This window comes from Lepisosteus oculatus, chromosome 11, assembly GCF_040954835.1.
Source record: "Lepisosteus oculatus isolate fLepOcu1 chromosome 11, fLepOcu1.hap2, whole genome shotgun sequence".
Lineage (NCBI taxonomy): Eukaryota > Metazoa > Chordata > Actinopteri > Semionotiformes > Lepisosteidae > Lepisosteus > Lepisosteus oculatus.
In genome coordinates this window covers 36,435,267-36,450,399 of record NC_090706.1, presented here as the reverse complement: position 1 = coordinate 36,450,399, position 15,133 = coordinate 36,435,267, and the positions used below count along the sequence as shown (strand labels likewise).

General features: G+C 37.6%; 1 protein-coding gene across 2 annotated transcripts in view; it reads right to left on the bottom strand.

Moving 5' to 3' along the window:
* The window catches only part of LOC102696382 (synaptopodin), a 32,705-nt gene extending 20,030 nt beyond the window's left edge, over positions 1 to 12,675 (bottom strand). Inside the window, exons 1-2 of one of the 2 annotated variants that reach the window (XM_015349788.2) lie at positions 12,468 to 12,675; positions 2,787 to 4,696 (exon numbers count right to left, since the gene is read on the bottom strand). In XM_015349788.2, the coding sequence (XP_015205274.2) occupies positions 2,787 to 3,267 (481 nt within the window). In that variant the 5' untranslated portion in view covers positions 3,268 to 4,696; positions 12,468 to 12,675. The remainder of the gene's footprint in view (positions 1 to 2,786; positions 4,697 to 12,467) is intronic. The other variant, XM_015349789.2, reaches the window with a different exon arrangement.
* Positions 12,676 to 15,133: the final 2,458 nt, after the last annotated feature.

The window sequence follows — 15,133 nt, the reverse complement described above, 5'->3', positions numbered from 1 at the left end:
AATGCTAGGCTTTGCTTTAAATACCAAGGATACTTCTGCACATTTAAAGAGATCTATAAATGGATTTATCACTGAACACCATATGAAACTCATGTTCATATGAAATAGAAGCTAGAAAATTAGATTCTACTATTTGGGTTAAGATCATCTATATGGAACGATAACATTTTTAAAGGTTTCAAAGTCAACTGTGAAGATCTTCATCGGTTTTATTTAAATCTTCTGCGTTCGGCTGCCCTCTAGCGTTCACAATGTGAAAGGTAAGGAGAGCTCCCCAGCATACTGCTGAATGTGGGGATTTAGAGGCTGTTTAAAGACATCTGGCCTTCTGAATTCAAACTACTGATCTGCGGCGAGCCTACCCAGTTTAAAGACTGACCTTTGTGAACCTTAAGCAGCAGTCCACTGGGAGTGCAGAAGAATTTCCTTCCTTTTAAAGGGCAGATATTAAACTCTCATGCAAACGTACCTTGGACTTTGGTCTCTAGGTGCAGATAGGATTCTAGCCCGTACTGCTTAGGAGAAGAATTTGAGCACTCTCTTTGCTGCTCCAAGCTGTCTGTCAGAGGAATGATCCACTGTCAGATCTAAACTTTCAGACTAGGACGAGGCATTCGGGTAGAATAACATCAGCATTCTTGCAGTGCAGCAGGGAGAGCAAGGAATTATCTGGAACTGTTGATGGCAAAGTACTAAACTGACAGATTTGTGTTTTGGATGCACAGATTCCCATGTGACACCCAATTATACACAGCTCCTGCTCCATTAAGCTCAAACCCTCTTCTCTAAAGAAGAGGCCATTAGATAAGGAAGACATAAGCTTTTTTGTACATGGTCACCATGTCTAGATATTGCTGCTTAGGAATCTGTCCAGAGAACAAACAGCCAGATACATTTTGGGACTGAAAGGAATGTTTTACACTGGCAGGCTGAAGGTAATGAACCTTTTTAGTTTTGAACAGAGAACACTATGAGGGGACTTGATAAAAGTATTCAAAACCCTCAAAGGCTCTGGCAAAATGAAGTCAGTAGAATGCTTTAAGATTAACAGTGAAACAGGAACCAGAGGACACAGGTGCAAACTACAGTATGTGGAAGTGTGTTTTAAACAGAGAACTTCTTTACCCAGATGGCCGTGGGAGTACAGAACAAGCAGCCCAGCAATGTGCTTGAAGCCAATACCTGGGCTTCTTTCAAGAAGTGGGTGGATCTATTAGCCACTAACTACCAAACAATTCATATGGGCCAAATGGCCTCTTCCTGTCAGTGACCTTTCTTACAAGTATGTTCTTTTCTTAGGTAACAATATCAAACTGTTTCGCTAAAAATAGATATTTTTTTTCAAGTAACAGTAGATGCATGACTCAGTTTGGGTACCATATTGGATGTGCTGATGTTCCATTTAAGATCTTTCAGCTAATCTTTTCAGCATGCAAATGGGACCACCGCATATTTTCACTGAATTTCACTTGTAAAACCACTCTGCGAAAAGTGTTCAAATCTAGACATGACAAAAACAAGCTAGAGCATTCATATTATCCATTGTTGAAGCAGACAATTCATATTTCAATTAAACCCTCTCTGATTTTGTGATCAACAGATAGGGGCAAGTTCGAACATAAAACATTTGCTATGAGCTTTTTCATTTCAGTCAATTGCAATATCATTAGTTTCTTTGAGAGCTTTTGTTTTGAATTATGTCCAGCCATGCAATGGTCTCCTTGATAAGTTTTAAATAAAAATGTTGAGTGGGCTACACAAGACATTTACACAATTTTGCCAAGCGCAAGATCTTCCCGATGTATACGATTTATATACCAAATGATTACATATATGAGGCCTCCAGCAGAAGAGGAACCTGCAGGTATTAAATATGTCTTTCAATTAGCAAGTGATAAATGGCTAGAAAACTGGTGATATCACTTCTATCCAAAAAATAGTTAATTTTAATATGTCATTAAGTTCAGGCGCAATAAAAATCAAAGGACCATCAGACCACTGAGAACTGGAGCTGCCCTCCCGGATATAAAAGATAGTCAAATTAATACCTACATGTATTCCCAATCCCAGTTCCCAGTCATATTTTTTAATGTTCATCATTCAAGTGAATGACAAATGTTACTCAGCAGTTTAGAAGACTACGAGCTGGATAATCTATCATAGTTCTTTCCTAGCAAATATCCTGAAAGGTCAGACATTTGTAGTCTAAGATGGTTTTATGAAGTATGGTGAGAACCCAAAAGCTTTTTTGAATGACGGCATTCATGTTTTATATTCTGTTTCTGACCGCAAGGAAACAGATGTTTTGCTAAGTCTCTTGAATTATTCCTTTTAATAGTTTGTGCCAGTCAAGTCAAAAATCTGTTTTCTTCATTTTTTTTCCTGTCTCTGTCCTTTTAGTAGGATTAAAATTCTTTCCTTATGATGGGATAAAGCATTATACATGATGTCTATATTAACTGACATTAATGTTTGATGTCATTGTCCATATTCACTAGGAATGCCAATTAAATCTTTGTTAGTTTAAATCTTACAGATACCAGTAAAATGTACAAAACACATTCAGAAAGTATTTCTGAATTCAAAGTATTTTTCATACACAGATATCAAGTATTCTTTCCAACGTGTTTTCTTTTTTGCCATTTATCACCGTCATTATTACTAATTCTTGACTTCTGGACAAATGCATATCAGCGGAATATAACAGTCTGACCAGTTTCAGTACTGAAACGGTCAGGTCAGTTTCAGAACTAAACAGATTTCTAAAAGAATAAAGGCATATTTACTTGTTTTTCGTCCTTGTTGATTGGTGCTGGCATTGACCACCGGTTTCACCCTTACCACCTTCCACTCCTGGTCCTGAATCTCCTCATCTCTGTTGCTCCCCCCTTCTTTCCAGGGTGGCTCTGTTACAGCCAGTGGCCTCTGTCTCTCTTGGCTGGGCTTCTTGGTCCAGCCTGCCGCTGCAGAACTGGGACCAGTCCAGCTCATTCCTCTCCTGATGGTTTGGTTCACTTTCTTGTCCTGCTCCACCTCTTCGTGTTGACTCAGTGCTGTTGAAGACCAGGTGGTGGTTTGTGGTAGTCCTTGGTTTTGCACGGTTTTATTCACATCAGGTTCTGAAGCAGGACTCTCTGTATCCCCAGATAGGCCGTAGCCTTGTAGAGGGACGCTGGGTTTTAAACTACCGCCACTCTCTTTGCAAACGTCCCCAGCTTGAGCAGGAGGCCCTCCAGCAACATCAGGATGGACATCAATTTTCAACATTATGGAGTTCTTTGGTCTTCAGTTTATTAAAAATTAATTGTTCTGTTTATTGCCGATTTCTTCTCTCTGGCTCCCGTTAAAGAGCGTTTGATAATGGAACAACAACAAGAAGAAGATGAATGCTAAGAATACTTGCACATCATCATGTGCTGTTTTTGTTTAAATCTAAGAAGACCTCCCCTTAAATCCCAGAGAGGCTAGTTTGGAACAGTTCCCACAAAAAATATTGCCATCAGAATTGCTTAACATTGAGTGTGCTCTACTTTGGTTCCTGTAAAGGCCAAACTAGTTCCACTTTATTTGCTTAAAACAGTGCTGAATATCCCAAATACAGGATGTTTTTGACCATCATGTCTTAATCCGGTAGCAGGCACTTTCATAAACATAAATCTGGCCTCTATTGGAAAGTCTCCTGGGTAGATTATCTTTCTTGCTGCGTACAGAGTAAGAATGAACTGCTAGCTCTAGTAAATGTTAGGAACTTCTCATTACACTTTAAACAAACCACAACAATGTTTTAGAACTTCCTGTGTTGCTGTTTTTGGTGTGTACATGTCTGAGTGTATACTGAAGTTAGAAAGGTCATTTCGAAGCCTTCCAGATTTGTTTCTTTTGCCGTTGGTTGAAGGCCACAGCAGGCCTTCACATAAAATGAGCAAACAAATTTGCTTCCTATCCTTGTTTCAAAACTTATTGTAAAGTTTGAATACAGATATTTTTCTTTGTTCACTTTCTATAAAGAAGTGTTTTTATGTTAGCATTTTCTTAATAAAACTGGAAATTACTTCTGGCTGCGAGTCAAGGAAAACAGACTTTGAGGAGCTGAAAAAAAGGGTATCTTTAGCCTTAATAGTGTCTTTCAGGATCTTAGAAACAGTCCCAGGAGATAAAGGAGACTGTAGTGGTCACATCAACATTTTCAATACGCCAGTGCTTAAGTGCTTAAAATATTTTGTAATTATAATTTTAGTGAAGATAAATGCAGACAATCATTTTAATTTCGATAAACTATGATTTTGTTCTTGCTGGGTTTATGTGTGCTTTCTATGATCTATTCACTTCAAGCGCAATTCTGATTCCATGGGTCACTTTAAACTCCTCTGTTGTCCTGAAATGCATGCTAAACCGTTTACTTTCCTGTAAACAAGTGGAGGGATCGATACTTCTCAAAACCTCCAGGCCGAGGCCAATGAAAGGGTGGCATTCACTGTGAAGTCATTTGGTCTGGTTTTGTTTTGCTGAATGTCTTTCTTCTTGTTTTCCACTGTTTTTTTGTGCTCTGTGGCTTTTCTAATAGACTCTTGTGAAGACTGTCCCCAGATGGTGTGAGGGAAATTAAAAAGTCCGAGCTCTGGGGACTGGTTGTTGTTTTGGTACCCCCGGCCTGCACTCTGTTGTGTAATTCCACCGACTCCCACTTAGCAGCTACCTGTAAACGAAAATAAGAGAGAAGTTGGTCCCTGCTGAGGTGTATTTTGATAAATTTTTAAAATTAATTTTTGAAGCCTATACCCTAGCTTCCTTCATGAAATGCCTGGATGAGGTACTCGGAACAACAAGCTACTGTACTAAATACCAACTGGGCCAGATGGGCTAAATGACCTTATCTAAGAGCCAACAATCATTTCTTAATCTTATGAAGAAAAAGTAGCAGTTTTTGAAATTAAATGTTTTAGAATAAAGTTGCAGTCTAAATTTTCATTTTTCACTTCCCCAATGAGGAGTGAATAGTTAAACTGGTCAGTGTTCATTTTTGTTCATATTTAAAAGTTATAGAGGAGTAGCATTTCACCTTAATGTTACAGAAAATAGTTAATTTTGAAGCATACATCAATTTAGAGTTTTTTAATTATACAACAAGTATATCTTAATATATTAAGGAAGCTATAATTCAGCTTCCTTCTGTAGAGACATTGTATGAGAATGAAACTGAAAACATAAAATGACTTAATTAGTGCAAATATGTAAGAGCTCTGAAATTGTTTAATTTCCTTGTTTTCTGCTGGGACCCACGAAAGAGGAGATGTTGTATTTAACAATGCTATCTCAATGCTTAAAAAAGAAAACATTCGCCAAAGGGAGTGACCGGAGTTTCCCGTAAGTTTGTTCTAGCAAGACAACACATTAAGTCCTTCTACCAATTACTTTTCAAGCACAGTGATATATCTAAATTAACAGTCCGCACATACTTTGTCAAAAAGAAAAGGGAGGGACGTTTCCTACGAAGACTGTGGTCTCTCTGTCCTTCTAATATGGTTAAGATTATTTTTAATGAACCCTTCCCCCTGCCAAATAGCACTAATCTCCTCCTACACAAATATTTTTGGCTGGAATACATCAGTTTTACAGCTGAGAAGTCTTCAAACAAAGAGCCAGTTGAGCCACTCTTTTACTATTTGAAGATGTCACACGTTTGCAGGATAACAGAACTGAGAGGGATGGTTAAGTGCTTCAAAACCCGATATAACCTTGATGAACTAACTTCCAGTTTTACAGACTGAAAGGAAGAAGGACCATGAGCAGGGAATAAGCTACTGTAGCAACTGTTTTAATATAATGTGCAAAGAAAAATCCGTTAAACATCTTTAATGTTTTCTAATGTTTAGGAAGAGAATAACCCATTTGACATGAACATGTCTGATTAATTTTAGAACAAGACAGTTACGGTTTCCACATTGCAGAATAAAAACACAGCTTTCCAAATGATTAATTTATGACATTGTCGGGTAAAAAAAAAATGACTTGATAAGTGGTCAGATGACTGATAGTGGGGATCGCGTAACATTTGGCTGCCATCTGGCTGCCTCTTCACAACAAAGCGAGTTTTAGATGACGAGAAGTGGTTTTCATTAATAAAAAAGGCATTTAAGGTTATGGAATTTTTTTGAGCTCCAGACTGGTGACCTTGGTCAAACAATGACAGGATGGAACTGACAACTTTAGCTATTTTGCAGACTGTGTAATCAACTAAGGAAGCATACAAGAACCTAAGAAAGACTGTGAATGAGAGGAGGCTATTCAGTCAGACTCTCTTTTGGTAACTAGTAACTAATTTGAGGGTACCTTCTGGATATTTATTTTCTAGAGAATCAGCTTCAGATACTGGCTATGGAGCGTGTTCTGGTATCACCATCATTTTTGTAAAGTGCTTCCTATTCTCATGAATGTGTTTTGGTGGAAGAATTGAATACTAGCTAATTTAGTGTAGGCACGCTTTCACATTGAATTTGTGAGTTTTGTTCATGTGAGGAGAACAAAATCTCAAAAAGAACGGTGAGAGATAAATGCCAACTAAACTCCCATTATTCACAAAGTAGCCTCTTAAGCACACATCTTCCTTCCACTTGAGACCGCTCACATATTCTAAAGTACATCCCAAAAATGTCAAAAGCTACCAACTGGTTGGGTACCACAAACACGCTCTTACACAAGGTAGCCACTGGTTCACCTCCAGTGGATGCCGAACCCAAGACTTGTGAAAACAGACATGCTAGTCAAACCCAGCACTCAGTTATTCCGTTTAGTGTCTTCCTCAAGAATGGGATCCTGTTTCACTAATGCTGTTTGAGCATCAGATGCCATTTGAAAGCCGGGCTCTGACTGAGGGGATTGCTGGTTCCGTTGACGTAATTTGGACAACTTCCCACAAATTTCCGACCCACCGCCTGCTCTGCCCAATGTTGTATCCGGAGCCAGATTCCTCTCCGCTGTGTTCCAGTAGCTTTAATCACAGATCACTGTCTCTGCTGAGTCTGATGCTCTAGCTTGCCTAATTGCTACATGTTCTGGCACATTATGATGACTGAATCAATAACAGACTCAGCCTTCCCGGAAAAGCACTTTTAAATGGACAAGATCTATTTTATTTTACATATCTAGACATTGTGGGGAGCTCAGTAGAAGAGTATCACTTACAGACTTTGTTTATTTGAAGGTAATCAGGGATTTGTGTATTGTTTAAACACACAAGGAATGCTTTTCAACAGTCAGGAAATAAAACATTCTGACAGTCAGATTAGAGCATCACGACTTATACTAAAAATATGTCATTGACAATTTCCTTTTGGATACTTGAAAGTTTAAATGCGACCTTAGATTAAATGAATTCTCAATGCACTCGGTGGTGGGTATTAGCAACAGAGGACTGCGTTTCTACTTGTTTTTGGCAAGCGAATCTATCCTGTTGCGGAAAACAAGGGTGTTGTCTCAATTACATCAAATTAATGTGCGTAAATAATGAATGAGTAGCTCGTGAGCAAACCTTGTAGTCATTCTTAAGATATTTTGAATTTCTTGATTTTTTCATCTACAGAGTATGCAGAAATCCCTCAGCTCTGTAGTACAGCTACAGAATTAGTATGTTTCTTCTATGTTTTAATGTGGAATTCCTGTCTACTGTTTGTTTTGGCAGCATTATCAACCTCAAAAACTTAAAATGATTCTTTAAAAAATAGGAGTTTGGTGTCTGTGTACAAAAGGGCAGGAGGACCTCAAAAATGATTGTCTGGGCTGCATCTATAAAAGGGCAGAAAACCCTATTGAGCAGGCCAATTGAAGAGAGACATCAATTTAAGTGACCTCTGTTCTCAATGTACTTTACTTTACTGTATGTCAATTTGGCTTATATAAAGTGATGACTGAGAGATAATGTTTTTCCTGTTTCATATGAAATGTGAATATGAAAACAGTGATATACTGTTGGAATGAAAAAAAATAGCACGCTGATCGATATTCTTGTATCTCACACAGACTTTGCAATGTACAGTACATTCAAAATACCCTGATAAAAATTCAGGATTGTTCCTTCAGCTAAATTTTAATGACAAAATAAAAAAGTCATCTATATCGTTTTTTACATTGCAGTATCAGTAAAGTTTGCATTATGCATGTCTGTAAGAGAAAAATGTAAAGTCCTCCCATATTAACCAGCTGTAATAGGAGAAAAGAAAGCTTAAAACTCACATTCCTTGTTCTGACCTCTACTCCTAGACACAAAATATTTCATATTTGTAGCCCTACTCAAAGCAGAGAGCAGCACAATAACTGGATGTGATACAACCATGGTTTCTTCAAGAACCATGTCAAATCTTAGTTAAATATCCCTGCCAGAGGCAAAAGTTAGCAAGTGTGTCTGTCAGAACTCAATTCTAGCTCATAGTTGATTGCAAAGTAGGTTTATTAATTGCACTTCCTTTGTTTTTAAAACATGGTAGTAGTGATTACTGTGCATATGGAACCTCTTATTTATATCACAAAATTGACCAACCTGGACAGAGAGGCCTTTATATTCATACACTAAGAAGTAGTAAAAAGGAATCATTTGAAATCCATAGTTTTAGATAAAAAATTGCCCTGAATGGGATGTCTGGAGCAAGACCATATCTTTTTTCAGTTTTCATCACTTGGTGGGCATTTTAAGACAAATGGGAAGCTCATACTGTACTTCTTGTCATGAAGACTTTGAAAGCTCCATGTTATGACTTTTAATTAGCCACCGTATGTCTAAAAATGCAGTTTCTGTTCTTAGTTGTGATGGGCATTTTCCATATGCCATTCAGCAAAAATGTGTTTGTACTGATAGCAGAAGGTGTGTGGAAAATCTTTTCATGACACACATTTCTTTCTCTTTGGAAACAAAAACATGCTTTAAAAGTAATTTGAGCAGTAGCTTCAACAATTACATTTAAGTGCTCCCTTAACTTTCACTTTTTACATTCAAGACTGTCCTGCCCATCAGAAAGGTGTAACTAATGCTTTGCAGTTTATTGCGATTCGGAGATACCATTCAGAGGAGTCGGGCTTGTCTCTGCCTGTTGAATACCTCACTGTCGCAGCTGTGCAGAGCCAAGACATCAGGGTCTTGTTAAATACATCCACCCAGCCTCCTCCTGACACCCTATAGCCCACACTGCCACAGCTGACTCACTCTGCAAACAAAGAGGCTGTTTCACCTTTTTTTCCAGAGAAACATCACTATGCACATACACTCACACAATAGCTTTCACACAGGCGTTGAAAAGCTGCAAATCTGCAAAGTGTACCGAAGCAAGACTGTGAAAAATGGGCGCTATGTTTGGACAAGTTGTCAGGTTAAGAAGCTTTTTGATTTCCCAGGGATAAACATTAAAAAGGTGTCATTACTAATGATCAATTAATCTTTATTCCTTTAACTCATATGACCCATCCTAGACAGGCTCTAAAACCTAACTCTGGCCTGAAAAGGATACTAAAGGAACAGTGTCAATGAACATTACGGCAACTGGGTTTGCACATACTAAAGCAAACTCACCACAAGTGAAAAGGTAATGAGAGTTGGTAAGGAGTACAACACCACACTACTGTATGTCCAAAAATACAGGATGGGCTAAATTACATGTACCGATTTGAAACACCTCTTATACTAACATACACAGATTTCCAGATCCTTATAGCTTTAAATACTGGGGGATAGCAACAGAACAGTATATTACATTTTAACTCCGTATACTATACAGTATGTGTTAACTCCACATATGTTATATATTGCTGGAATTTAAGATAGCATATTAATAATGACGTTGTGTAAACTCCATCATCTCAAACAAACAAAGCAAACGACAAAAATGTCCCAGCAAAGGAAAGAAGGAAATCATTAAAATTACAGATGTAATTGACATGATGTCGATGTCTAATGTCTATCAGATGAATTGCTGACGAAAATGTAATCTCAGTTGTTGCAGCACTGAGGTTGTTCTTAAGTGGTTGTTGTTTATGTGAATGATAAGCTTGTTCTAAATTAGTCTAATTATTGCATGCACAATACAATTAATTAAGATGGAATTAATAATATCATATTGAGTTAAATGGTACATTATGACTCATATTTCATTAGATTACGTACATGCTGTGTATTCTCAAAAGTTTCTGAAATTTTTTAAAACAATCATGCACAGTACTTTGCACAATGTCATGGTTATCATGCCTTTAATTGATGTTTCCTAGTGCAATTAACATGCTCTCCAAAAATATTATCACATGTATGTTTTCTCTTCTTTTTTGGCCTTGTCTTGTTTCTCTAATAGGTCATTGAAGAAATCACTTTAATGTTTTTAAAGAGGATGGACCCAATCCCGATGAAACAAAGCCCCATTCAGACCTTTGAGGACTTGAAAATCATTTGGCACTCAGTGGCAAATCTGACAGGTATTGCTTAGCTAATTCTTCTCAGGCTGTGGCAGCAGACATGCTTCAGCTTGTGTTTGATGACAGAGTTCCAAAGAGCACATTAACAGTTACAGCTTTGGAAAGCTTCACGAATTGCTTTTGAGCTAATTTTCTGGGGAGAGTCACAATGTAACCTGTTATTAATTTGAACTTCAACTGATGAAAATTGAAATGAACCACACATTTCCTGTGGTGGATTTTCCACCAGTTCACATGAGTAAATCCCAAGGTGAGAATGCAATGAACAGTACTTTTCCCAACTGTCAAGGTACTGTACTAGTTGTTTCTAAAACCTCTTTTTACTCTGTCTCCCTGAAACACTTTTTCCAACACTTTCCATTTGTTGTTGCTGGTATTATTTTCTCTAGCATTGGAACACATGCAAAAAAGAGAAAAAAATGTATAGAAACTTACTATACTTGATATATAAACTTCATTGCACTACTTTTGTAAAATATCTGATATGTCAGACAGCTCTTTCACCACAAAGGCATAGATCCTCTGTGATCCTCTCTCTTGGCAACTAGCTCCTTCCAATTACTGTATATCTATCCTTATGGGATTACACAAAAAGACCAAAGTGCTTTGCAAGATCCACTCACCCCGATATTATTGTTGACTACTCAGAAATATCAACGTCTTTACAAAAATGAAATCTCATACCTATTTCCAACATTTCATCCTAGATTGTTTGTGTCTGTGGTAAGTGCAAATAAGCAATTAGCAAATGATTAACTGCATACAGTACAGTACCTGTATATAAAGATTTAAATTTCCAGACTATGTTTTGTATACTGTGGACAGTGGGTGTTTTCTGTTTTCTATTTTATTTAATAGATGTGATTGAAATTATTTCCTAATACACATCTAATGATGCTACTGTATTATACTCTGTATCCACAAAGGTAGTAAATAATATATGAGTTATACCCATCAAATGGCCTTTTACATCTGATACACCATCTGCTGTTTCAGTGCAGTGTTTAATTACAAATGCACAAAGACATTGCAAATGGTCAGTAAAAGGTAGCCTTTCCTGTTACAGTAGCCATCACCACAAAACAGGCTGAAAGGGCTTCTGTTGCTCAGTCTCAAGTTTAAAAACTTACTCTCTTTCTTATAGGTAACTCTACAGCCTTACAATGTTACTATTTTTTACTTATGTGAAAATTATGTTAAGACAATCGTGCTCATTTCTGAGTATTCATGCATAAGTGTAAAAATAGCTTGCACATTAATAAATTGTATATTAGCTGATAATTAAATGACTTGAAATGAATTAAAAATGTATTTCTGTTGCATTTTGCCATTAACTAATTCAATAATATGGAGGTTTCTCTGTAGATGTCTACTCCTAAGTTGGTTTACATACTCTCAAGTCCCGTGGCTCTGACTTTCAAAGCTTGATGAATTACTTTGAGGACCTCTTCCTGAGTGGAGCTCTGGAAATAATTAAGTAAATCATAACAGCTTGTGTTTATTGCCTTAACTTTAACGTGCCTTTGCTGAGATGTGATTTAAAGATTAAGGTTGAATGCATAACTTTGCAAAAGTCACTGTGATACATGCATTTTGCAAGCAGTCACACTTCCCACTCATAAACTAACCCATGCTTGACTTTGTAGAATTTTTAAAGCTGTTTACCAAACAACTACTACTTTGTTTAACATATTTCAACAAAAGATGTTCACTGTCACCAAATATAGTCTGAACTCTACCTAAACTACTTGACAAAACAAGTACATTTCAGTAGAGAAAAATATATTTTTTTTCCTTTGCACTTCTATTGCATTATTTTGATATGTAAACATTACTCTTTGACAAAAAAAAAGCTCTTAAAAATCCTTATGTTTTTAAACACCTTCCCTTGGGACTTAAAGTGTGTAGTCTTTCTTTGTCCCCCACGATTGAGAGCAATTGTTAGCTAACGCTGCTGGCAGCCCCTGCACCTTTTATTACCTGCACTCAGAGAAAACATTTGCACAAAGTCTACCCACCTACATGCTGAAGTCGTCTGCCATTGCTGTTTCAGCACACAAATGCTGGTTTTTCATTCAGACCTGGTCTCAGGTCTCAGGTCTCACATCTCGCAGCAGGACAGTTCACCTGGACTCCTGACTGAAAGCTGTGTGCAGTAGCAGGGTCCTCCAGCTCCTGTTATCTGCACACACCTCTATCTCTCTCCTTCTCAGTTTCTGTCTCCTGCTCCTCTCTCTCTGGTACATTCAATCCCTTTCTCCTGAGACACAGACACAGGGAAAGGGGGTGTGGAAGCTGCAGTACTTGGAACACAGAAGGCCCTTTGTTTTCCTTCATATGGTTTACTTCAAGCACACTGAAAGCATTATGCCGCTATATATTTTCATATTTAAAACCTATATGATTTGGAAATAAATAGGTTCCCTTTTCACAGTACCATCCATCTTCTTAACATACTCACTGTTGTATATTTATACAAAGAGTATAAGATAAATACATACAAAGGTACCCACATGCTAAGCCTGAAAAGGCTTTTACTGTTATCATCTACCATATGAGTGATGTACAGCAGACCACCAGGAGATAGAATTAATAAATAAGGTCTGAAAACTTTGGAGAAAAAAAATGTGTTTAGCTGGGAAAACTGGGAAGAATTTCCCTGCACTTCTATCCAGATTTACAGTGTAATACTCTATATAGCCAAGCTGTTGCTTCACATCCTAGATATGATGTGAACCCCAGTTCCCTTGACTCCAGCATAAACACATAACCTTTGCCTAAGCCAAAAGACCCAGCCCAGTCCAAAAAAGAAACAGCCAGCAACAATCATAACAATGGGACCAACCACATCAGAGGAGACGAGACTTACCTGTAGGTTCTGGGAGGCTTTGAAACTTGAGTCCATGAACTTCCCAGTTGGACTCAAGCTGGAGGTAAAAGGTAACTTCCCACATCTTGTTTTGTATTTGTAATCAGTATTGTCAGCGTGATTAGAATGTTTCCTCATTTCAGAAACCTGTACACCCTTAGGTGGTCTGAATAAACAAATTATTTGCAAATATTAAGAAAATATGTATACCATTTGGAGGAAATGCCAGTGCAATATTAAATAAATCGATAAAAGCCATACCTAACAATGCAGTGGTTTGGAAAAGGAACTACACTGCACATTATTTTTCCAAAGGTTTACTCATTCAGGAACCAAACGATACAGAATATGTATTATATTTTGTAATCAACTTGCCAGAATTTTGACATAAGAACTTCTTGATGGTTATTATGTGGAAAAAAAACAAATATTGGCATAAACTTTCAAAAGAGATGGTGTGCAGGTTGTTAGGATTTTCAGCTGTAGCTCTGTGGCATTGACCAATGAATAAACAGCAATACTGTAACAAACTATTGATTTGGAACTGCCTGCTTGAAAGTCCTTTTTGAAAAATTAGAATTAACAGCTGGTTCAAAAGATACATTCCAACGAAAGGCTTTGCTATTTTCACCATATTCAATAAACAGAATAGCTCGGTGAGTCTGCAATGGAAAGTATTGGGGAATTTGGCTGTTGCAAAGCACTGACCAGATGGTTTGAGTGCAACCTTTGGCTTTCTGATCTCTCCTCGTGTCAGTAGGTTGGTTTAGACACAACTGCATACGTTCCGTATCAGCAGAAGCAAAGGAATCACTGTTCGTGGCAACAGCAGTGGTGAGCAGTTCAAAGGTCTTTATGCCATCTTATCCTGCTGCTGTGACCAATCGGGGATTGTAAGAATTACTGGTCATGGCACACAATTTACGTCCTGTTCTCAGGTGCAAACCTGCAATGAAAGCCAAGTGTGTAACTGAAGATCTGGGAGCCTCTCTGAAGTCCACAGGGGACTCGTTCATAAAAAGTGGCCTTTGACAAAAAACTAATGATTGCCTGATTTCCCGTGTCCAACAAGGTCCAACAATAGTAAACTCCACTGGGTAATTTTCTTAAGGATTGTGGACACTTTGACCCCAGCTTGGTCATGGATTTTTAAACAAGCTATGCCTTCTTAGGTTTATTACGTTTTGTTTCCACACTATAACAAGCTTAGTTTTTGATGATCAGAGTCTCATTGATCTCTAGGATTTGTTCCTCATGTGATACAAAATTCTGTATTTGCTGAGGTTATCTGCCTCTGACCACTTTTATAGACTACATAATATTATTTGACAAGATAACTTATCTGGTTTATTTGCTTCACAAAGACTAAAAAAAGGTGGTCCTAAGACTTTACTGCTGAATTGGTGATTCTTTAATCATTTGAGGTTTTCTGTAAATTGCAAAATAAACTAGAACTAATCGATCATGTTATCCAAAGGCCATTATGTGTTTATCTGTACAGTGAATATATTGTGCTCACTAGAACAAAACTTTATATACCATTCTTAATATTGTAGAGCTATAAGCATTTAATTACAATAATGCAAACATTTCAATGTCTTTCCCCTTAAAAACAGGCGTCTCCTTCTCTTGCTCATAACCAGACTTAGCTGTTTGGGTTATTGCAAACTGGTGCTGCTTCCACTGATAGTAATCAGCTCTTAATTCCAGCTATCGTGACTCTCCGAAGGAGAACCGTGTGTGGGAGAGAGAACTAGAGGAAATGTCAGCAGACATTCCATCAAAACTGGGCTTTTGTTCTTGGAGTTTGATGGC